The 24,753-nt window shown below is 45.7% G+C and overlaps 1 protein-coding gene across 1 annotated transcript; it reads left to right on the forward strand.

Moving 5' to 3' along the window:
• The first annotated feature begins 14,932 nt into the window (after positions 1 to 14,932).
• Positions 14,933 to 19,933, forward strand: LOC135543489 (SLIT and NTRK-like protein 1). The gene has a single exon (XM_064970792.1). It carries the CDS (start codon positions 15,405 to 15,407, stop codon positions 17,502 to 17,504), a length of 2,100 nt encoding a protein of 699 aa, XP_064826864.1. The 5' UTR covers positions 14,933 to 15,404; the 3' UTR covers positions 17,505 to 19,933.
• The last annotated feature ends 4,820 nt before the right edge of the window (positions 19,934 to 24,753 follow it).

Consider the following 24,753-nt stretch of genomic DNA (forward strand, 5'->3'; position numbering starts at 1 on the left):
CATATTACGTCGACATACCGGTGCCCCCGCACATTGACTCTGCTCTGCTAACCCCTGTACATAGCCTTGCTATTGTTATTTTACTGCTGCTCTGTAATTATTTGTTACTTTTATTTCTTATTCTTGTTTTTTTTAAGTATTATTTTTAATATTTAAGTAACTGCATTGTTGGTAAAGGGCATTTCACTGTAAGGTCTAGACCTATTGGATTTTTTATATGTAATGTGTTACTGTGAAACCATACCGTTATTATATGGACTACAATAGCACTGCCCATTACAGAGCTACTGTCAGGCATAGGTGTATAGGTGGCAGGGAAGTCAGGCGCAGGAGAGTCAAATGGAGTCTTTTAATAAAGTTCATGGAGTATGCTCCATTACACTAAATGTACATAAACAAACAAACATGGGTACGAGGACCCGACGCGCACCTATACAACATCACACAACACTGACAATAAAACAATTTCTGACAAAGACATGAGGGGAAACAGAGGGTTAACTACACAACAGGTAATGAATGGGATTGAAAACAGGTGTGTGGGAAGACAAGACAAAACCAATGGAAAATGAAAAATGGATCAATGATGGCTAGAAGACCGGTGACGTAGAACGCCGAGCACCGCCCAAACAAGGAGAGGCAACAACTTCGGCAGAAGTCGTGACAGATACTTTAAACCAAACTGAGCAATCTCTGCTGTACTTCTCCATATTTGTAAACAGAATAAGATCATTTGTGAGAGAGCCTCATTAGAATACCCTACATTAGAATGAATGTGGCATTTGACCCTGGTTGATAAGTGCTGGTTGCTTCTATCCTTACAGCCTGGTCTCATAGATGAGACGTAACGTAGTAAATGTAAATCCGACCCTCAAATTAGCATGGTATGTTATACTTGGCATGGTTACATAAGACAGAAGGTTACTGAAGGCAAACGTTAAAGTAGGGTGTGAAGGCCCCTCGCCCAACGGCTCGAATCCAAAATGGATCGAACAGAGTACGCCGTAACCCCCTCGATGTCTAGAGGAGGCGGAGGAACATCACGCACTTCAGCCTCCTGGAGCGGGCCAGCCACCATCGGCCTGAGGAGAGACACATGGAACGAGGGGTTAATACGGTAATGAGTGGGCAGTTGTAACCTATAACATACCTTGTTCACTCTCCTAGGGACTTTAAACGGCCCCACAAACCGAGCAGGCGAAGGGGCAGGTTTCGGGTCGAGAGCCAGACCCTGTCCCCTGGTGCAAACACTGGGGCCTCACTGCAGCGACGGTCTGCGCCAATTTTCTGGCGCCTTATGGCACGCTGAAGGTGGACGTGGGCTGCCTCCCAGGTCTCCTCAGCGTGCCGAAACCAATTGTCCACCGCAGGGGCCTCGGTCTGGCTCTGATGCCAAGGAGCCAGAACCGGCTGATACCCTAATACACATTGAAAGGGAGTAAGGTTAGTGGAGGAGTGACGTAGCGAGTTCTGAGCCATCTCTGCCCAGGGCACGAACTTCGCCCACCCCCCCGGCCGATCCTGGCAATAAGACCACAGAAACCTACCCACATCCTGGTTAACTCTCTCCACCTGCCCATTAACGTAGCTAGCCAGCTAGCCCCCGAATAGCAGCACTGTTGTAACTATTACAGTACAACGGTTTGTTTTGTTTGATCGTAGCTAGCTAGCTACATAGCCGTCTTTGTATCTAAGACAATTGTGTAGCCTAGAGCGATTTTCTAGGTTAGCCAGCCAGCTATTGTCGTTCTTTTAAGTAACGGAACGCATTCAACCTTGCTAGCTAGCCAGCTAGCCCCCGAATAGCAGCACTGTAGAAACTATTACACTCGACGGAACGACTTGATTAGTGTAGTGTCAACATCGCAGCCACTACCAGCTAGCCTACTCCAGCAGTACTGTTTCATTTCAATCATTTTAGTCAATAAGATTCTTGCTACGTAAGCTTAACTTTCTGAACATTCGAGACGTGTAGTCCACTTGTCATTCCAATCTCCTTTGCATTAGCGTAGCCTCTTCTGTACCCTGTTAACTATGTGTCTATCTATCCCTGTTCTCTCCTCTCTGCACAGACCATACAAACGCTCCACACCGCGTGGCCGCGGCCACCCTAATCTGGTGGTCCCAGCGCGCACGACCCACGTGGAGTTCCTGGTCTCCGGTAGCCTCTGGAACTGCCGATCTGCGGCCAACAAGGCAGAGTTCATCTCAGCCTATGCCTCCCTCCAGTCCCTCGACTTCCTGGCACTGACGGAAACATGGATCACCACAGATAACACTGCTACTCCTACTGCTCTCTCTTCGTCCGCCCACGTGTTCTCGCACACCCCGAGAGCTTCTGGTCAGCGGGGTGGTGGCACCGGGATCCTCATCTCTCCCAAGTGGTCATTCTCTCTCTCTCCCCTTACCCATCTATCTATCGCCTCCTTTGAATTCCATGCTGTCACAGTTACCAGCCCTTTCAAGCTTAACATTCTTATCATTTATCGCCTCCAGGTTCCCTCGGAGAGTTCATCAATGAGCTTGATGCCTTGATAAGCTCCTTTCCTGAGGACGGCTCACCTCTCACAGTCCTGGGCGACTTTAACCTCCCCACGTCTACCTTTGACTCATTCCTCTCTGCCTCCTTCTTTCCACTCCTCTCCTCTTTGACCTCACCCTCTCACCTTCCCCCTACTCACAAGGCAGGCAATAAGCTCGACCACATCTTTACTAGATGCTGTTCTTCCACTAACCTCACTGCAACTCCCCTCCAAGTCTCCGACCACTACCTTGTATCCTTTTCCCTCTCGCTCTCATCCAACACTTCCCACACTGCCCCTACTCGGATGGTATCGCGCCGTCCCAACCTTCGCTCTCTCTCCCCCGCTACTCTTTCCTCTTCCATCCTTTCATCTCTTCCCTCTGCTCATACCTTCTCCAACCTTTCTCCTGACTCTGCCTCCTCAACCCTCCTCTCTTCCCTTTCTGCATCCTTTGACTCTCTATGTCCCCTATCCTCCAGGCCGGCTCGGTCCTCCCCTCCCGCTCCGTGGCTCGATGACTCATTGCGAGCTCACAGAACAGAGCTCCGGGCAGCCGAGCGGAAATGGAGGAAAACTCCGCCTCCCTGCGGACCTGGCATCCTTTCACTCCCTCCTCTCTACATTTTCCTCCTCTGTCTCTGCTGCTAAAGCCACTTTCTACCACTCTAAATTCCAAGCATCTGCCTCTAACCCTAGGAAGCTCTTTGCCACCTTCTCCTCCCTTCTGAATCCTCCTCCCCTCCCCCCTCCTCCCTCTCTGCAGATGACTTCGTCAACCATTTTGAAAAGAAGGTCGACGACATCCGATCCTCGTTTGCTAAGTCAAACGACACCGCTGGTTCTGCTCACACTGCCCTACCCTGTGCTCTGACCTCTTTCTCCCCTCTCTCCAGATGAAATCTCGCTTCTTGTGACGGCCGGCCGCCCAACAACCTGCCCGCTCGATCCTATCCCCTCCTCTCTCCTCCAGACCATTTCCGGGGACCTTCTCCCTTACCTCACCTCGCTCATCAACTCATCCCTGACCGCTGGCTACGTCCCTTCCGTCTTCAAGAGAGCGAGAGTTGCACCCCTTCTGAAGAAACCTACACTCGATCCCTCCGATGTCAACAACTACAGACCAGTATCCCTTCTTTCTTTTCTCTCCAAAACTCTTGAACGTGCCGTCCTTGGCCAGCTCTCCCTCTATCTCTCTCAGAATGACCTTCTTGATCCAAATCAGTCAGGTTTCAAGACTAGTCATTCAACTGAGACTGCTCTTCTCTGCATCACGGAGGCGCTCCGCACTGCTAAAGCTAACTCTCTCTCCTCTGCTCTCATCCTTCTAGACCTATCGGCTGCCTTCGATACTGTGAACCATCAGATCCTCCTCTCCACCCTCTCCGAGTTGGGCATCTCCGGCGCGGCCCACGCTTGGATTGCGTCCTACCTGACAGGTCGCTCCTACCAGGTGGCGTGGCGAGAATCTGTCTCCTCGCCACGCGCTCTCACCACTGGTGTCCCCCAGGGCTCTGTTCTAGGCCCTCTCCTATTCTCGCTATACACCAAGTCACTTGGCTCTGTCATAACCTCACATGGTCTCTCCTATCATTGCTATGCAGACGACACACAATTAATCTTCTCCTTTCCCCCTTCTTATGACCAGGTGGCTAATCGCATCTCTGCATGTCTGGCAGACGTATCAGTGTGGATGACGGATCACCACCTCAAGCTGAACCTCGGCAAGACGGAGCTGCTCTTCCTCCCGGGGAAGGACTGCCCGTTCCATGACCTCGCCATCACGGTTGACAACTCCATTGTGTCCTCCTCCCAGAGCGCTAAGAACCTTGGCGTGATCCTGGACAACACCCTGTCGTTCTCAACCAACATCATGGCGGTGGCCCGTTCCTGTAGGTTCATGCTCTACAACATCCGCAGAGTACGACCCTGCCTCACACAGGAAGCGGCGCAGGTCCTAATCCAGGCACTTGTCATCTCCCGTCTGGATTACTGCAACTCGCTGTTGGCTGGGCTCCCTGCCTGTGCCATTAAACCCCTACAACTCATCCAGAACGCCGCAGCCCGTCTGGTGTTCAACCTTCCCAAGTTCTCTCACGTCACCCCGCTCCTCCGCTCTCTCCACTGGCTTCCAGTTGAAGCTCGCATCCGCTACAAGACCATGGTGCTTGCCTACGGAGCTGTGAGGGGAACGGCACCGCAGTACCTCCAGGCTCTGATCAGGCCCTACACCCAAGCAAGGGCACTGCGTTCATCCACCTCTGGCCTGCTGCCTCCCTACCATTGAGGAAGTACAGTTCCCGCTCAGCCCAGTCAAAACTGTTCGCTGCTCTGGCCCCCCAATGGTGGAACAAACTCCCTCACGACGCCAGGACAGCGGAGTCAATCACCACCTTCCGGAGACACCTGAAACCCCACCTCTTCAAGGAATACCTAGGATAGGATAAGTAATCCTTCTCACCCCCCCCCCCTTAATGACTTAGATGCACTATTGTAAAGTGGCTGTTCCACTGGATGTCAGAAGGTGAATTCACCAATTTGTAAGTCGCTCTGGATAAGAGCGTCTGCTAAATGACTTAAATGTAATGTAAATGTCTCGGGGTGAAAACCTGAGGTAAGACTAACCGAGATCCCCAGACGCTCCATGAATGCCTTCCAGACCCTTGATGTGAACTAGGGACCCCGATCAGACACTATATCCTCAGGCACACACATAGTGCCGGAAAACGTGTGTAAACAGGGCCTCTGCAGTTTGTAAGGCCGTAGGGAGACCGGGCAAAGGGATGAGACGACAGGACTTAGAAAACCGATCCACAACGACCAGGATCGTGGTGTAACCCTGTGAAGGTGGAAGATCAGTCAAAAAATCCACCGACAGGCGCGACCATGGCCGTTGAGGAACGGGTAGAGGTTGTAGCTTACCTCTGGGCAGGTGTCTAGGAGCCTTGCACTGGGCGCACACCGAGCAGGAAGAAACATAAATCCTCACATCCTTAGCTAAAGTGGGCCACCAGTACCTCCCTTCAAGACAGCGCATGGTCCGACCTATCCCAGGATGACCAGAGGAGGGTGACGTGTGAGCCCAATAGATCAATCGGTCGCGGACAGCAGACGGAACGTACAGACGACCAGCTGGACACTCAGGGGGAGAGGGCTCTGCAGGTGACGCCCACTCAATGTCCGCGTCCAGCTCCCACACTACAGGCGCCACCAGACACGAAGCTGTGAGTATGGGAGTGGGATCCATGGATCGCTTCTCTGTGTCATACAGCCGAGACAATGAGTCTGCCTTAACGTTCTGGGAGCCTGGTCTGTAAGAAAGAGCAAACACAAAACGAGTGAAAAACATGGCCCACCTTGCCTGGCGAGGATTCAATCTCTTCGCCTGCCGGATGTACTCCAGATTGCGGTGGTCAGTCCAGATGAGAAAAGGGTGTTTATCCCCCTCAAGCCAATGCCTCCACACCTTCAAAGCTTCTACGACAGCTAACAGCTCTCGGTTCCCCACATCATAGTTTCGCTCTGCCGGGCTGAGCTTTTTCGAAAAGAAAGCACAGGGGCGAAGCTTCAGTGGCGTACCCGAACGCTGAGAGAGCACTGCTCCTATCCCAGCTTCGGATGCGGCCACCTCCACTATGAATGGCAAAGAGGGATCCGGATGAGCCAGCACAAGCACCGAGGTAAACAGAGTCTTCAGGTGCTCAAAAGCCCTGTTCGCCTCAGCCGACCACCGCAAGCGCAACGTGCCCCCCTTTAGCAGTGAGGTAATGGGAGCTGCCACCTGACCAAAACCCCGGATAAACCTCCGGTAGTAATTGGAAAATCCCCAAAAACTCTGCAACTCCTTTACCGTGGTTGGAGTCGGCCAATTACGCACGGCTGTAATGCGGTTGCTCTCTATCTCCACTCCTGAATTGGAAATCCGATGCCCTAGGAAGGAGATGGATTGTTGGAAAAACAAGCATTTCTCAGCCTTGACATATAGATCATGCTCCAACAGGCGACCAAGCACCCTGCGCACCAGGGACACATGCTCGGCGCGTGTAGCAGAGTATATCAGAATATCATCGATATACACCACTACACCCTGCCCGTGCAGGTCCCTGAAGATCTCATCTACAAATGATTGGAAAACTGATGGAGCATTCATCAACCCATATGGCATGACCAGGTATTCATAATGACCTGAGGTAGTGCTAAATGCCGTCTTCCACTCATCACCCTTCTTAATACGCACCAGATTGTACGCACTCCTGAGATCCAATTTTGTGAAAAAACATGCCCTGTGCATTAACTCAATAACCGTATTGATCAGAGGTAGCGGGTAACTATATTTCACTGTGATTTTATTAAGACCTCGATAATCAATGCACGGGCGTAAACCGCCATCCTTTTTTTCAACAAAAAAGAAACTCGAAGAGACGGGTGAAATGGATGGCTGAATGAACCCCTGATGCAGGGATTCAGAGACATATGTCTCCATAGCCTCCGTCTCCGCTTGCGACAGGGGATACACGTGACTCTTGGGATATGCAGCGTCTACCAGGAGACCTATCGCACAATCCCCCCGTCGATGGGGTGGTAATTGAGTCGCCTTCTTTTTACAGAAGGCGAGAGCCAAATCGGCATATTCGGGGGGAATGCACACGGTGGAGACCTGGTCTGGACTTTCCACCATAGTAGCACCAACGGAAACCCCTAAACACCTACCTGAGAATTCTCGCGACCACCCCGTGAGAACCCTCTGTGGCCAAGAAACAGTGGGGTTATGACAAACTAACCAGGGTACATTTACATTTAAGTCATTTAGCAGACGCTCTTATCCAGAGCGACTTACAAATTGGTGAATTCACCTTCTGACATCAGTGGAACAGCCACTTTACAATAGTGCATCTAAATCATTTAAGGGGGGGGGGTGAGAAGGATTGCTTTATCCTATCCTAGGTATTCCTTGAAGAGGTGGGGTTTCAGGTGTCTCCGGAAGGTGGTGATTGACTCCGCTGTCCTGGCGTCGTGAGGGAGTTTGTTCCACCTTTGGGGGGCCAGAGCAGCGAACAGTTTTGACTGGGCTGAGCGGGAACTGTACTTCCTCAGTGGTAGGGAGGCGAGCAGGCCAGAGGTGGATGAACGCAGTGCCCTTGTTTGGGTGTAGGGCCTGATCAGAGCCTGGAGGTATTGCGGTGCCGTTCCCCTCACAGCTCCGTAGGCAAGCACCATGGTCTTGTAGCGGATGCGAGCTTCAACTGGAAGCCAGTGGAGAGAGCGGAGGAGCGGGGTGACGTGAGAGAACTTGGGAAGGTTGAACACCAGGCCACGGGCTGCGGCGTTCTGGATGAGTTGTAGGGGTTTAATGGCACAGGCAGGGAGCCCAGCCAACAGCGGTTGCAGTAATCCAGACGGGAGATGACAAGTGCCTGGATTAGGACCTGCGCCGCTTCCTGTGTGAGGCAGGGTCGTACTCTGCGGATGTTGTAGAGCATGAACCTACAGGAACGGGCCACCGCCTTGATGTTAGTTGAGAACGACAGGGTGTTGTCCAGGATCACGCCAAGGTTCTTAGCGCTCTGGGAGGAGGACACAATGGAGTTGTCAACCGTGATGGCGAGATCATGGAACGGGCAGTCCTTCCCCGGGAGGAAGAGCAGCTCCGTCTTGCCGAGGTTCAGCTTGAGGTGGTGATCCGTCATCCACACTGATATGTCTGCCAGACATGCAGAGATGCGATTCGCCACCTGGTCATCAGAAGGGGGAAAGGAGAAGATTAATTGTGTGTCGTCTGCATAGCAATGATAGGAGAGACCATGTGAGGTTATGACAGAGCCAAGTGACTTGGTGTATAGCGAGAATAGGAGAGGGCCTAGAACAGAGCCCTGGGGACACCAGTGGTGAGAGCGCGTGGCGAGGAGACAGATTCTCGCCACGCCACCTGGTAGGAGCGACCTGTCAGGTAGGACGCAATCCAAGCGTGGGCCGCACCGGAGATGCCCAACTCGGAGAGGGTGGAGAGGAGGATCTGATGGTTCACAGTGTCGAAGGCAGCCGATAGGTCTAGAAGGATGAGAGCAGAGGAGAGAGTTAGCTTTTGCAGTGCGGAGCGCCTCCGTGATACAGAGAAGAGCAGTCTCAGTTGAATGACTAGTCTTGAAACCTGACTGATTTGGATCAAGAAGGTCATTCTGAGAGAGATAGCGGGAGAGCTGGCCAAGGACGGCACGTTCAAGAGTTTTGGAGAGAAAAGAAAGAAGGGATACTGGTCTGTAGTTGTTGACATCGGAGGGATCGAGGGATCGAATAAGGGTAGGCCTAGCACCACAGAATACGCAGGAGAATCAATAAGGAAGACTAATCTTCTCCTTGTGACCCTCCTGCGTTATCATACACAAAGGTGCGGTTACCTCCCCGATAAACCCTGACCCTAATGGTCGACTATCTAAGGCATGAATAGGGAAAGGCATATCCACAGGAACAATAGGGATCCCTAAACTATGAGCTAGACTTTTGTTAATGAAATTCCCAGCCGCACCTGAATCTACTAGCACCTTATACTGGGAATGCAGTGAAAAATCAGGAAAAGAGACAGAGACAAACATTAGTGCAGCAGAGGGCTCTGGATGAGAATGGTGCCTACTCACCTGGGGTGACGCCAGAATGCCCTGCCTGCCCTCTCTATTCCCAGAGGAACCAACCTGGCACCGACCAGCAGTGTGCCCTCTGCGACCTTGAATGGTGCTCGAGCGGGAAACCCTCCGGTCTCCCTGCGCACCATCCCTCCCAATTCCATAGGTTCGGGAGAGAGGGTGCGGGAGGATGGAACAACCAGACCCCGATCTAGACGTCCACGAGTAGCCAGCATGTTGTCCAGATTGATGGACATGTCCACCAGCTGGTCGAAGGTGAGGGTGGTGTCTCTACAGGCCAGCTCCCGACGGACATCCTTGCGTAGACTAAAACGGTAATGGTCGATCAGGGCACTGTCGCTCCATCCAGTGCTGGCAGCCAAGGTCCTAAACTCCAAAGCAAAATCCTGTGCACTCCTCGTCTCCTGCCTCAGATGATAGAGGAGCTCACCCGCTGCTTTGCCTTCAGGTGGGTGATCGAATACTATCCGGAATTGGCGGGTGAAATCCTCAAAATGGTCCAACGCCGCATCCTCCCTTCTACACACAGCGCTGGCCCATTCCAGGGCTTTCCCGGTGAGGCATGAGACGAGGGCGTAACTCTTCTCACGGTCAGATGTTACTGGGGAGGCCGTGGCTAGATATATGTTCAGCTTAAGGAGGAAACCCTGGCAGCCGGCAGTATCTCCGTTGTATCCCGTGGGTAGGGATAAATGGTTCCTCGATTCCGGAGAGGAAAAAAGATGTATAGGTGGCAGGGAAGTCAGGCGCAGGAGAGTCAAATGGAGTGTAAAATGGAGTATTTTAATAAAGTTCACGGAGTATGCTCCATTACACTAAATGTACATAAACAAACATGGGTACGAGGACCCGATGCGCACCTATACAACATCACACTACACTGACAATAAAACAATCTCTGACAAAGATATGAGGGGAAACAGAGGGTTAAATACACAAAAGGTAATGAATGGGATTGAAAACGGGTGTGTGGGAAGACAAGACAAAACCAAAGGAAAATGAAAAATGGATCAATGATGGCTAGAAGACCGTTGACGTCGAACGCTGAGCACCGCCCGAACAAGGAGAGGCAACAACTTCGGCAGAAGTCGTGACAGATACTTTAAACAAAACTGGGCAATCTCTGCTGTACTTCTCCATATTTGTAAACAGAATAAGATCATTTGTGAGAGAGCCTCATTAGAATACCCTACATTAGAATGAATGTGGCATTTGACCCTGGTTGATAAGTGCTGGTTGCTTCTATCCTTACAGCCTGGTCTCATAGATGAGACGTAACGTAGTAAATGTAAATCCGACCCTCAAATTAGCATGGTATGTTATACTTGGCATGGTTACATAAGACAGAAGATTACTGAAGGCAAACATTAAAGTAGGGTGGTTGGTCGGGCTGGATTTAATGCCCGGGGTGTAGTGGGGAAGAAGTCCGGCGCAGGAAGCAGAGAGTTCAGGGTAGCGCTTACTTTTAACGCACCACAACGGTGAACAGACGCCAACCCATAACAAATGCCCCAAACACTGCTTCCTGCGCCGGACTTCTTCACCACTACACCCCGGGCGTTACAGTCCAGCAAAAACCCAAACACACGGACAACCGTGACATACAGCCGTGTACACATGTACATCGAAATAATCCCGCACAACCAGCAGGCCGGCTGGTAAATAAAGCCCAACCAATCAGCCTAAACTAAACACAGGTGAAACCAATAAACAGAAAAGGGGAAAAAAGGGATCAGTGGCAGCTAGTAGGCCGGTGACGACGACCGCCGAGCGCCACCCAAACAGGAAGGGGAGCCACCTTCGGTAGGAGTCGTGACACTGGATGTCTAGCAACCCAAAGTTTGAGTGTTTGAATCTCATCACAAATAACTTTAGCATTTTAGCTACTTTGGGACTACTTAGCATGTTCGCTAACCCTAACACTAACCTTAATCCTTTAACTGAACCACTAACTCCTAACCTTAACCCTAACCCCTAGCTTAGCTAACATTAGCCACCTAGCTAATGTTAGCCACAACAAATAGGAATTTGTAACATATCATGTGCTTTTCAAATTAGTAACAAATTGTATGAATTGTAATATATTTTGTAATTCACAACATATCATACGAAATGGACGATGGACTTAACTAGGCAAGTCAGTTAAGTACAAATTCTTATTTTCAGTAACAGCCTTGTTCAGGGGTAGAACTACAGAGAACTACAGATTTTTACCTTGGCAGCTCAGGGATTCAATCTTGCAACCTTTCGGATACTAGTCCAACGCTCTAACCACTAGGCTACCTGCCACTCCAATACATACCGGTCTATATTTATGATGTTATCTTCATGTATTGGGTCAGGCCAGCGTGTGACATGGGTTTATTTGTAGTGTGTTTCGTCTTGGGGTTGTGTGGGATGTAGAGATTAGTCTATGGCTGCCTGAGGCGGTTCTCAATCAGAGTCAGGTGATTATCTTTGTCTCTGATTGGGAACCATATTTAGGTAGCCTGGGTTTCCCTGTGTGTTTGTGGGTGATTGTTCCTGTCTCTGTGTTTGTTGCACCAGTCAGGGCTGTTTCGGTTTTCGACGTTTGTTGTTTTGTATTGTTCGTGTTCTTCATCATTAAAGATGTATCGAACGAACCACGTTGCATTTTGGTCCGATCCTTGTTCCACCTCTTCTTCAGAGGAGGAGTTAGAAGAAACCCGTTACAATATCATACTAACTGGCATGTCCCAGATTTACATTTACATTGTTAGGTCTACCCCTAAGCCCAAGTTTATTCTTAGCCATTGGCATCTGATACCGTTTGAAACGCCATAGACACTGATGCATGTAGAAAACGCAAAGTAATCCATATGAGTTGTTGACCCCAACCCTGTCAGAGGTCCTCTTTTGGACGTTATTTCTATTATGTCAGTGATGTGATGTCAATCTTATGACTCCAGTTATGTTCTCATTTTTGTTTTATCGATCAAAAAAGTAGACCAGGCCTAGCACATTAATAAATTTAAAAAATAATGAGGTTCCATAAATCTAGCGCTACCAACAAAGTTGAGTTAGCCAAGGTGTGTTTTAACAATATAATTGAAGGAGAGACTATGACAAAAATCCATAGTGAAACATTTGGGTTAGTTGACGCAAAGCATGATTGCTTTGTAATTGCAAACAAAAAAATATTTAGCAATCCTCTTTGAAATCATGACGTACAGTAGCCTACATGCACATAGTTTATATTTACACATTGTTTGTTGTAGTCAAATGAGAGCCGTATCATTTGGCTGGGTTGTTGCATGTACAGTTGAAGTCAGAAGTTTACATACACTTAGGTTGGAGTCATTAAAACTCGTTTTTTTCAACCACTCCACAAATTTCTCTGTGCCTTTTTAATAAACTGCTACAAAACCGCCATTAAAAAAAGCCAGACTACGGTTTGCAACTGCAAAGATCGTACTTTTTGGAGAAATGTCCTCTGGTCTGATGAAGTATGGGCAGAACTGAAAAAGGTGTGTGAGCAAGGAGGCCTACAATCCTGACTCAGTTACACCAGGTCTGTCAGGAGGAATGGGCCAAAATTCACCCAACTTATTGTGGGAAGCTTATGGAAGGCTAACTGAAACGTTTGACCCAAGTAAGCAATTTAATGACAATGCTACCAAATACTAATTGAGTGTATGTAAACGTCTGACCCACTGGGAATGTGATGAAAGAAATAAAAGCTGAAATAAATCATTCTCTCTACTATTATTCTGACATTTCACATTTTTAAAATAAAGTGGTGATCCTAACTGACCTAACACAGGGAATTTTTACTTGGATTAAATGTTGGGAATTGTGAAAAACTGAGTTTATGTAACGGCGTTCTTCTTTTGTTGAAAGAGAGTCGGACCGAAATGCAGCGTGTAAGTTACTCATGTTTAATAGTGAAGACAAACGAACGAACTATACACGAATAACTAAAAATACAAAACAACAAACAGAACGTGAAACCAATTACAGCCTGACTGGTGCACACTACACAGAGACAGGAACAATCACACACGAAATACAAGGCGAAAACCAGGCTACCTAAATACGGTTCCCAATCAGCGACAACGAGAATCACCTGACTCTGATTGAGAACCGCCTCAGGCAGCCAACCTATTAAACACACACACACCCCTAATCAACTACAATCCCAAACACTACAAACCCCAATACGAAAATACAATACATAATAACCCCATGTCACACCCTGGTCTGACTAACTAATAAACTAAAACACAAAATACTAAGACCAAGGCGTGACAGTTTAAATGTATTTGGCTAAGGTGTATGTAAACTTCCAACTTCAACTGTACGTTATAGTCTATGTAAGCTAGGCTAGGGGTTAGGGTTAAGGTTAGGAGCTAAGGAGGACCGAGCATGCCCCCATTCTCCTCGACAGGGCAGTAGTGGAGCAAATTGAGAGCTTCAAGTTCCTTGGTGTCACCAACAAACTAACATGGTCCAAGCACACGACAAAACCTATTCCCCCTCAGGATACTGAAAAGATTTGGCATCGTCCTCAGATCCACAAAAGGTTTTACAGCTGCACCATCAAGAGCATCCTGACGGGTTGTATCACTGCCTGGTATGACAACTGCTCGGCCTCTGACCGCAAGGCAGAGGGTAATGCATACGGCCCAGTACATCACCGGGGTCAAGCTTCCTGCCATCCAGGACCTCTATACCAGGCGGTGTCAGAGGGAGGCCCGAAAAATAGTCAAAGACTCCAGTCACCCTAGTCATAGACTGTTCTCTCTGCTACCACACAGCAAGCGGTACTGGAGTGCCAAGTCTAGGTCCAAGAGGCTTCTAAACAGCTTTTACCCCCAATCCATAAGACTCCTGAACAGCTAATCAAATGGCTACCCAGATTATTTGCACCCCCTTCCTCTACTGCTGCTACTCTCTGTTAGTATCTATGCATAGACACTTTTATAACCCTACCTGTATGTACATAATTACCTCACTTACCTCGACACCGGTGCCCCCACACATTGACTCTGTACCTGTACCCCCTGTATTTATTGTTATTTACTGCTGCTCTTGAATTATTTGTTTTTCTTATCTCTTACTTTTTGGGGGTATTTTCTTAAAACTACATTGTTGGTTAATGACTTTTAAGTTATCTTTTCACTCTAAGGTCTACACCTGTTTTATTCGGCGCATGTGACAAATAAAATGTGATTTGATTAGATGTAGTTAATTATTTTACCGCATTCAACAGCGGTTCCTAGCAGAGAGATAGTAACATTCACCCTGGAGGGCACTCGCATGCTAGGCTTGGTGCAATACACACACCAGGGATTATTATTCTTCATAAAATGCGCAAATTAATCATTAGATGAGGTTATAACCAACCCACGATTTGGAAACGAGTTGTCTCCAATACCTTGGCAACGAGTTATGTCGTCTAGTCTACTTTTTTTTAAACAACAGAAGCGGACCTAAAGCAAGGATTCAGTCTAATCAGTAACATGACATAAGGAACGTCGTTTGGAATCCATAACCTTGTTGGCTTTAGAATGGGAATATTATTGGTCAAAAAAAGACAGAACAGATCAACAGCTTTTAGTGTGAACATTTTAACGCTTTCTAGTCCTCTATGTGGATAGATTTTTTTTCAGCATTCCCTCAGACGATGGATTTTTTTCCATTGCAGCTCAGTAGAGGGTGTGAGATCTTTCTAAGAGCACCGGGCGAGAACGAGCACAGTCTCTGTGTAACCTCTTTGTGATTAAAATCCACCAAAGGAAAGCACTGGGAACAAAAGCAAGGAAGACACCGAAAGGTGTGAGGAATGCGTTTTTTTCTTGCAGTGGCAGTGTTATCAGCACTACATCTCCAGCGTCGGGTGTGAATTCAGCACCGAGGGGGGAAGAACAGCACCCACTGCTACCGCAGCACGACGAGAAAATCACGGATTTATAAAATTTGCAAGGTCAGTCAATACCGATCGAAAGCCCAAAAATGTGTCGACTGCTATTGCGGTTTGTTGTTTTCAATTATTTTCATACCAGCAAAAGGATCCAGTCGATCTGAGGCAATTCTATATGGTCATTTTAAAGCTGGACGCCTGGACATAACGGGGTAGAAGAGCATGGATATTATAAAGGACTGTCGTCATTTCTTTTAGACCAGTCGGGTCTATCTTTTTGAGGATAAACTGGACTAAAAACATTGACTCAACAGCTCGTTTTCATGTCTTGAAATCGGGGATGAATTGTTTGTATTGAAAATGCTGCTTTGGATTGTCTTGCTGAAGGCGGCTCTTTGTGTTGCTATTGGAAATGTTACAAGGGACATTTGTAAGGAGCAGATATGCTCCTGCAATGAGATTGAAGGCGATTTGCACATTGACTGCGAAAAAAGGAGCTTTACTAATTTGCACCATTTGACTGGTCCCAGTTCCCAGTTTTATCACTTGCTATTGCATGGGAATTCTTTATCCAGGCTTTTTCCCAATGAGTTTGCTAACTTTTACAATGCCGTAAGCTTGCATTTGGAAAACAACGGTTTGCATGACATTGTCCCTGGTGCTTTTCTGGGACTGCAGCTCGTGAAAAGGCTACACATAAATAATAACAAGATACGGTCATTTAGGAAGAGCACCTTTCTTGGTTTAGATGACTTGGAATATCTTCAGGCTGATTTTAATCTATTGAGAGACATTGACCCGGCCGTGTTCAGGGACTTAAATAAACTCGAAGTGTTAATTCTAAATGATAACCTCATCAGTGCACTACCTATAAATGTGTTTCAACACGTTCCCATCACCCATCTCGACCTGCGAGGGAACCGAATCAAAACGGTGCCTTATGAGGGAGTTCTCGAACAAATACCGGGCATTGCGGAGGTTTTATTGGAGGATAACCCCTGGGACTGCAACTGTGACCTGGTTTCCCTGAAGGAATGGCTGGAGAATATACCGCAGAACGCGCTTATCGGCCGGGTGATCTGCGAGGCTCCAACGCCACTGCAAGGGAACGACTTGAACGAGACATCGGAGATGGATCTGTGTCCTTCAATAAAAAGTGGTGCTGACGAGAGTTTAGTTGCACCTCCTACCCAAGAGGAGACTTCTGTACCTGGGCCCGTTCCAACGCCTTATAAAGCTAGTGGTGATCCTGGGTCCCCAACTCCAGGGAATGGGAAAAAGGGACGCTCTAAATCGCACTGGCAGTTGAAAACGAAGCCCACATCTATGACAGGTGTGAATGGGGAGAGAGAGCAGCTGCAGATTGTGCAGAACGCATCATGCCCTGTGCCATGCAGCTGCAAGCTCATTGGATCCCGGCAGGGGTTAGGGGTTAACTGCGAGGGGAAGAAGATAGAGAGCTTGGCTAACCTAAAACCCAAACCCCTCACTGCGCACGAATTAAACATGAGAGATAACAACATCCATGCCATAAAAAAGAACCATCTCAATGGCTATTCAAGTCTGAATCTCCTTGATTTGGGTGGAAACAACATCAAATTGATAGACAACAGCACTTTTCAAAACCTCACCGAATTAAGATGGTTGTACATGGATAAGAATTACCTGGACACGCTCATAGCGGAAATGTTCATTGGACTTCAAAATCTGGAATATCTAAGTTTGGAATATAATGATATACAGCTGATACTGGCAGGCACATTCAGCCCTCTGCCTAATCTGCGTGTGCTTTTCCTCAACAATAACTTGCTGAAAGCGCTACCTGTGGATGCTTTCCTTGGAGTGTCTTTATCAAAGATTAGCTTGCATAATAATTATTTCACATATCTCCCGGTCGCAGGGGTCTTAGATCAACTCAATTCGATCATACAAATTGATTTGCATGGGAACCCTTGGGATTGCTCGTGTAATATTGTCCCTTTCAAACAGTGGACGGAGAAACTGGGGGCAGATGTCATCGTTAGTGATCTCAAGTGTGAGTCCCCAGAAGAGTTCTGGAAAAGGGATTTTCGTCACGTTCGAAATGATCTGATGTGTCCCAAGCTGTATGACAAAATCTACCCCACCTCTCTCTCCAAAAACAGCACTTTCACCGCAGACACGGGTACGCGCTCGAACTCCTATGTGGAGCCGAATAGGGTATCCATCTCTGTACTAGTCCCTGGGCTACTACTGGTATTTGTCACGTCTGCGTTCACTGTTGTAGGGATGCTTGTCTTCATCTTGCGGAATCGCAAGAGATCAAAGCGGAGGGATGGTAATTCCTCTGCGTCAGAGATAAATTCCTTGCAGACAGTGTGCGACTCGTCTTATTGGCATAGCGGGCCTTACCATGCAGACGGGGGCGCGCAAAGAGGGTTTGACTGTAGCGCCCATTTCTCTCCAACAAATGATGCGTAAAACGACCACTGACAATAAAACCTGGAAAACAAACAAACAGACAGACAAATATACTGCGTTCTGTTGACACAATGGCAATTGAAGAACAATAAACAAATGCTATGTTTCTAAGCTTCTTCACTCGCTTTTTGTCGGTGATATACCATTTTTGTTTGCTCCAGTTGACTGTGGTGCCAATGAGTCTGCTACTGAACCAACTGTAATATATGTATAGACCCCCATCCCAGTACAGCTATTTGCCGCAATCAGACTGACTTTCTGAGAGAGAAGATTCGGGAAATGGTGCACGAGCGCATGAATGTAATGTAAATAACTGACTGTATCATATTTGCATGATTTCGCATGGTTTCAACACACACCGGGGAACCATACCATAATTAACGAAGAAGCCAACCTGTCCCTTCTTTCATGTTATCAATATGAATATATACAGTATATATATATACATATAAAACCATATATGAATATATACAAAGTGCCATTTCTCTATTTTTTTGTGAACTGCGTTATAGGATTTGTATTTGTTGTTTTAAAACTGTTAAAAAACGGAAAAAGAACACATTTGGATGAAGAAGAAGATAAACGCTGTCCACGCATGTTCTTTTTTGTTTGTTTTATCATTTGATTGTCGATAAATATCGGGGTTATTTATAATTGGTGCAAACCTTATCATATCTGCACATTCATCTCTTTATGAATGTATAATGTGTTATTTTATGGTGTGCCAATTGTTGAATTTCAGATATTCGGGATGCAGATGAGCATGACCAATTAACGTCACTCATGGTTATGCTGCAAGGTTAATGTAGCTAAAAAGAGTTCGTGGTTTTGTGTGTTAATGCCTATAGCCTGCTGTGGGGGAGAGGAGAAGGCTTTACCGAATTATATGGGGGTTTTCTAACTGCATATTTTTTCAAAATTAAAATGTTTTCAATGGAAGTAATGGTATGTGCAGTTCGATCTATGTACAGAGCGCAGGTAGACTAGAATGCTTTTTTATGTAAAAAGTATTCCTCCACAAAGCGTAGGCTATGATTCACCTCCATTTATGTGAGCTTTTGTAAAGCCATCTACTGTGTCCAAATAATAGAAATGGACTTACATTTTTTAAACTAAAGTGCTTAAAATAGATTGGGCAATGGTCAGTTTGTATACAGTAAAACAAAAATAAAACACACGTTTTAGCATTCGACAGTATTCGTCTGATGCCATAGGGAAGACTAGGCAGGATCACCGCATTACTCTAGACGAGGAAACTCACGATGTCGCTGTTGGTGCATCTTCTCCATTGGAGGGAGGGCTGAGGTATAGGAGTTTTGCAAAAGGGCGTTTGGAATGGGAATCTTTATCTTGAGATGTTAATTAAATCGTCTATGAATGGGCAATGATGCATTAAGAAACATATATATTGTTCAATATTAAACGTGTTCAGCAGTCGATCTGTTGCCCAATGCTATGACATTTTACTGAGCAACTATAATGATATCAAGATGATGATTACAGTGTACAATAATGGTTAGCATTCAAGGTGATATTCTGATAATCCATTCAAATGGATCAATGTCACTGATTCTGCAGTATCACGGTACAGATCGTAGGATTGTGAAATGTTTTTTCTTTGTTTTATATATATACATATATATATATATATGAATACTGTGTAAATTCAAGCTCTGAATTCGTTTTGTTCATACTGGTTTTTATTTTTCATTAGGATCAGGTCCATCAATGTACCCACTGTATTTAATTATCTTATAAATAAGCATATGTGCAAGAGACCCCACTGCTACAATCAGTTTTGGAATAGTCTTGTCAATAAGGAATGACAAGTCAGACTGGCCTGCAGAAGGTCAAAGTGCTCAGAACCATTTCAATATCAAACATGTCTCAACCCTGTCTGTTTCATCATTTATCATAATACAGCAACAAGCATTTTCCCCAGGCCTTTTTAACACTGTGGACTGACAGACTATATGGTTAAATGTGTGACTGTATTAGCAGAACAATGTTCATTGTCGAGTGTCTGGGCTGTGTGTGTGTGTCTATACATTTAAATAATTAGAATTATTGATTAAATGTGTGTGTGAGTGCACTAGTGTCTGTCTACATGTGTGTGTATGTCTGTATGCACCCCCCCACCCACCCACCACCACCACTAAATGTAACCAATCACATAGGCTGACCTTGGGGAGTATTATCTTAGCAGATCTTTGGCAACAACAGTGCTGTCCATCACTTCAGACTCCAGTTTGTTGGTGTATTGCTTCAAAGGGTAATTATCCATCTCTACTGTGGAACATTTTACCATGGCTCATGAATTATTGGTCATATCTCAACGCTGTGTCCCAGAGTTACATTTATATGCTTTACTACATTTGATCTGCTTCTATTTTGTTAAATAAAATGTGGTTGAGGTTGAGTGAAATCTATGGGTTTCTAAGACATCTCATTCTTACCTGTGTTGAACTGAACCACAATATAATTTGATATGTGTGTGCTAAATGTGCTTGTTTTGTTTCAATAATAACCACGTGGTCTGTGCTGTCCATGGTTCTGAAAAGGATTGCTGTGCTATTGCATTAGCAGAAAAATGCTAATGCAGCCAACTTATTTCAGCACCATGGACAGCACATGTCTCTGCCAATGAGATAGCAGTCATATTGGGTGTTCAATGTACTCCATGGTTTCATCTCTGAGGTAATGCAATGCTTTCAACAATTATGCCTGTTTGGGTACATTCAAAATACTGAATATTATGTTGCTTCTGATGGCAGGAGTATGGTGCTTGCTACATCAGAGTTCAAGTTTGACCCCAACACGGGCTTCCTCCTCTTATCCTCATATGCAGTATTACATGATGTTTGACCAAAGCATTCACTGCTCTCAGTTTTTAGCAAATGTGAGTCTTTGTTTTACTGTACAGCAATGCAAAGGTGCTGATTCTTTGTTCAATTGCGAAGAAGATACTGGCTGGTTATTTCAAGGTGAAATACACACAACCTGAATTCCTTGGAAAAGTCATTTTGATTTTTGATATCAACCACTGTCCAGTTATGTGCTGCAATTGACAGATCAAAGCCTAAACTTACTGTGGCTTTGCTCTCTGCAGCGATTTTTATTTTAGCTGTGAACCCCAGGTGTGATCTGTACAGTTCTGACCAGAGCTTAACTTACTCTTGTTTTGCTCTCTGCAACCCCAGCAGGCTACACACACTTAAATGATCATCTCCCTGAGAAGCTGGCAGCTTGTTGCAACCCTCGCAGCACGGCACCCATCAGCAGCACACCTCGGGTGTTTACTTTCCCGATTACTCTCAATGCTGGTGTAAATACCACAGCCGTGGTTGATCAGTATGACTGATCGGACCACCAAGTGCTGCCTGTGACCGAGCCTCTTCAATTCTCAGCCTCCACATTTTGATTAGATCTAGTGACCCGATCATTGACTTTGTTTTGAGCCGCACTCTGCACTATTGTTTCCATCCTTCAATGGCAGAGGCTTTCGAAGCTTCCGTCATTTTCTACCTGAAATGACCGATATAATATGCCTTTGTCGGTGCTGTAACAATAACACAACTGATATGATGTTGCATAGATACTCAAATAAGACATTTGAACTAAGATAGGGCTCATCGTTCACTGGCATGAAGATTTTTCTAGACTTTATGTATTTTGACCAGCAGCAACTTTTGCCAAATTGGTGCAGTAACTTTTGCCAAGTTGGTGCAGTAAGGGTTATGTAGCAGCCTGGAAGGAAATGTAGACCAAGGTAGGTTGGATATGAGAGACCTACTGCCTCCACCCCTCCAACATGCCTCATTTTAATTTGCTGAAGGTTTCTTAGTTATCGGTTCTGGCCCAAGGGAAACCTACCTCCATTGCTTTTTACAATTATTGGGCTTTTCAAAGTGCTAATTGTAACTGGGCCAAGGTTAACATGTCTTATTGATGGAACACACACAAATAGAAAAAGGGTATTACAATTTCATCTCAGATGGTAAAATGGTTCTCTGTAATTCTGTATTGTAACAAGTAATGCCACGTAAAAAAAGGCAATTAGGGTGAAGGAAGAAAAATCTGACTTTTACTATGCTTGGATTGAGTTTTTCTTCATTGTTTTTCATGGATTCCAGGGCTTCTGGTAATCTCACGGCAAGCTTTCCTTTCTGCGCCTTCTTTTGTACATGACACCCTTGGCCTGTATTCACATCTAGAGTCAGGTATCCTCTTTCCATGTCATGTAAATCATTTCTAGATCAGCATTCCTATTCTGAGACACATTATGAATATGGGTTGAGATCAGATCTGAGGACAGCCCCTAGACTTCTCCAGGCAGATGGGAAAGCAAACTATGACACACTAAGGAATATATGGGCACAGAGAGCTGAAGGGTTTCCTGTCTCAGTTGTTTCATTGATTGTTTTCCATCTCCTATCTCAGTGTTGAATATAGGCTGTTGTTAGAGCAGTCTGGTCATTGATGGCCAATGAATCGATAAATTGTTCAAAGAGGACATATTGATCACACCACCCACTCAACGTGCACTCATGGGAGTGACACGCAGTGAGAGAAGTACACCTGATCCCTCAATGCTACCCAAGCTGAGTTTGTGTATTGTAAATGTCAGAGAAATTGTTTACTCTGACATAGTAGTTGACAATGATGTTCTTTTGAGGCGTCTGCAGGGAGATGGGCCTGTCTTAGCCATCTCTTATATTCCCCTCTCCTATTTAAAGACACCATGCTTTCTCTCTATTCTGAAGCAAACCTTTACCATGTATTCAGTCGGTGGCCTTCACTCGCTCGAGGATGTTAACTGTCAGATCAACGCGATGCTGCAGGTCTCTCTCTTTTCTTCAGTTGTCAGCGAATGTCATGATGTTTTCAGTGTTGCTGAATGGACCTCCCAACATCTCAAGTACACATATTTCTATGGCTTTCAGTCCCTATTGAGGGGAGTATGTCAGTTGGTTGACTAGCAAACCACATGTTCATCTAGGTCTTGGATTGGATTCAATTAAAAATGATCTTTCTATTTACAAAAGACACCCCTTCTATAACTCCGAAAACGTATCGAGATTATTGTTGAAATGTTAAGGAATGTTATGTCCTCGGAATGCTGAGAGAAGTAGACAAACAAACGTTAGAGAAATGTTATCCCTAACCTTCAGTAGAAGAGACATCATGGGAGCCAAAATACATTTTAGCCGAATGATAGCAGGGTCAACAGATGCTGTGAGTGTTCTGCTTTGGGCTCATCCCAAGAACAATGGATTTTATTCTCATCTATACACTGTGTGAGGGATGAACGACAGCAGGGTTACACGCAGATTAGTAGGTTTTACTTTCCCATGCTATTAAATTTGCAGCCAAATGGCTTTTTTTGTGAGATAGATTTGTGAAATAGACCTAATGTAGGGAATACGAAGATAAACATGTAAACGTTTCAAAGATGCAATTGACTCAGGATCAGGATGTTGGCTAATAACTGTGTAGAGGCTAGTCGTGTGTGTTCACCGTAAGATACATAGTCATGTCTTTGGTAGGTAGAGGCCAATGTTGGAATCTAAATCCAAAGTCAAAGACAGCAGCACCACAAATGGATCCACAATTGCCTTGTGATCACTGTTTGAGGAGCATATAAAAAGTGATTGTAAAAGCTCTCATGAATTCCAACTGAACTGCAGCGGAATGAACATTCTTGAACATTATTGCAGATTGCAAAGTATGTCTTACTATTTCATGGTGTATTCATTCTGTGCTTAATGAATTTCCAACAGTTCACTTACTGTAGGTGGATTTGGTCTTACATGGCATTGAATGTGAACACAATAGCATGTTGTCAACTATCAAACAATCGTCTGGGCGAGTCAGTTAGTGGGTGCTAGTCTTTTCACCCTCAATGTTACTGCAGTGCCTGTGAGGTGCTTGATAATTGCCTAAACATCACTCCCATGGCTTGGCCAATTTCCTCTGATCGCTTTCCTTGCCGTGTTTAAGGTTCATGGCTAAGGGCAAGAAGTATAGATTTTTACATAGATTTGGGAAATTTGATGTGACATTGGAGTCAATACGACCTGGGCATTTGAAAAAATGTTGGAATGGCTTGGATTTGCAGAACTATCCATGGAGCTAGAAGCCTCCAGGCTTACATTATATTCACAGTTGAATTCTGAAGTTTACATACACCTTAGCCAAATACATTTAAACTCAGTTTTTCACAATTCCTAACATTTAATGCCAGTAAACATTCCCTGTTTAAGGTCAGTTCGGATCACCACTTTATTTTAAGAATGTGAAATGTCAGAATAATAGTAGAGAGAATGACTGATTTCAGCTTTTATTTCTTTCATCACATTCCCAGTGGGTCAGAAGTTTACATGTACTCAATTAGTATTTGGTAGCATTGCCTTTAAATCGTTTAAATTGGGTCAAACGTTTCAGTTAGCCTTCCATAAGCTGTAAGTTGGGTGAATTTTGGCCCATTCCCCCTGACAGAGCTGGTGTAACTGAGTCAGATTTGTAGGCCTCATTGCTCACACAGGCTTTTTCAGTTCTGCCGACACATTTTCAATGGGATTGAGGTCAGGGCTTTGTGATGGCCACTCCAATACCTTGACTTTGTTGTCCTTAAGCCATTTTGACACAACTTTGGAAGTATCTTGGGGTCATTGTCCATTTAGAAGACCTATTTGTGAACAAGCTTTAACTTCCTGACTGATGTCTTGAGATGTTGCTTCAATATATTCACGTCATTTTCCTACCTCTTGATGCCATCTATTTTGTGAAGTGCACCAGTCCCTCCTGCAGCAAAGCACCGCCACAACATGATGCTGCCACCCCAATGCTTCACGGTTGGGATGGCTTGCAAGCCTCCCCCATTTTTCTCCGAACATAACAATGGTCTGTCACACCCTGACCATAGTTTACTTTGTATGTTTCTATGTTTTGGTTGGTCAGGGTGTGATCTGAGTGGGCATTCTATGTTGGATGTCTTGTTTGTCTATTTCTATGTCTGGCCTGATATGATTCTCAATCAGAGGCAGGTTTTAGTCATTGTCTCTGATTGGGAACCATATTTAGGTAGCCTGGGTTTCACTGTGTGTTTGTGGGTGATTGTTCCTGTCTCTGTGTTTTGCACCAGATAGGACTGTTTTAGGTTTTCGCAGGGTTGTTATTTTGTTAGTTTATTCGTGTACAGTTTTCTTTATTAAAGTACAATGAATAACAACCACGCTGCATTTTGGTC

This window comes from Oncorhynchus masou, chromosome 7, assembly GCF_036934945.1.
Source record: "Oncorhynchus masou masou isolate Uvic2021 chromosome 7, UVic_Omas_1.1, whole genome shotgun sequence".
NCBI classification, from domain to species: Eukaryota; Metazoa; Chordata; class Actinopteri; order Salmoniformes; family Salmonidae; genus Oncorhynchus; species Oncorhynchus masou.

Bases quoted from the DNA above. Each gene is read 5' to 3' on its own strand.
- LOC135543489 (XM_064970792.1), top strand. From the start codon at position 15,405: ATGCTGCTTTGGATTGTCTTGCTGAAGGCGGCTCTTTGTGTTGCTATT.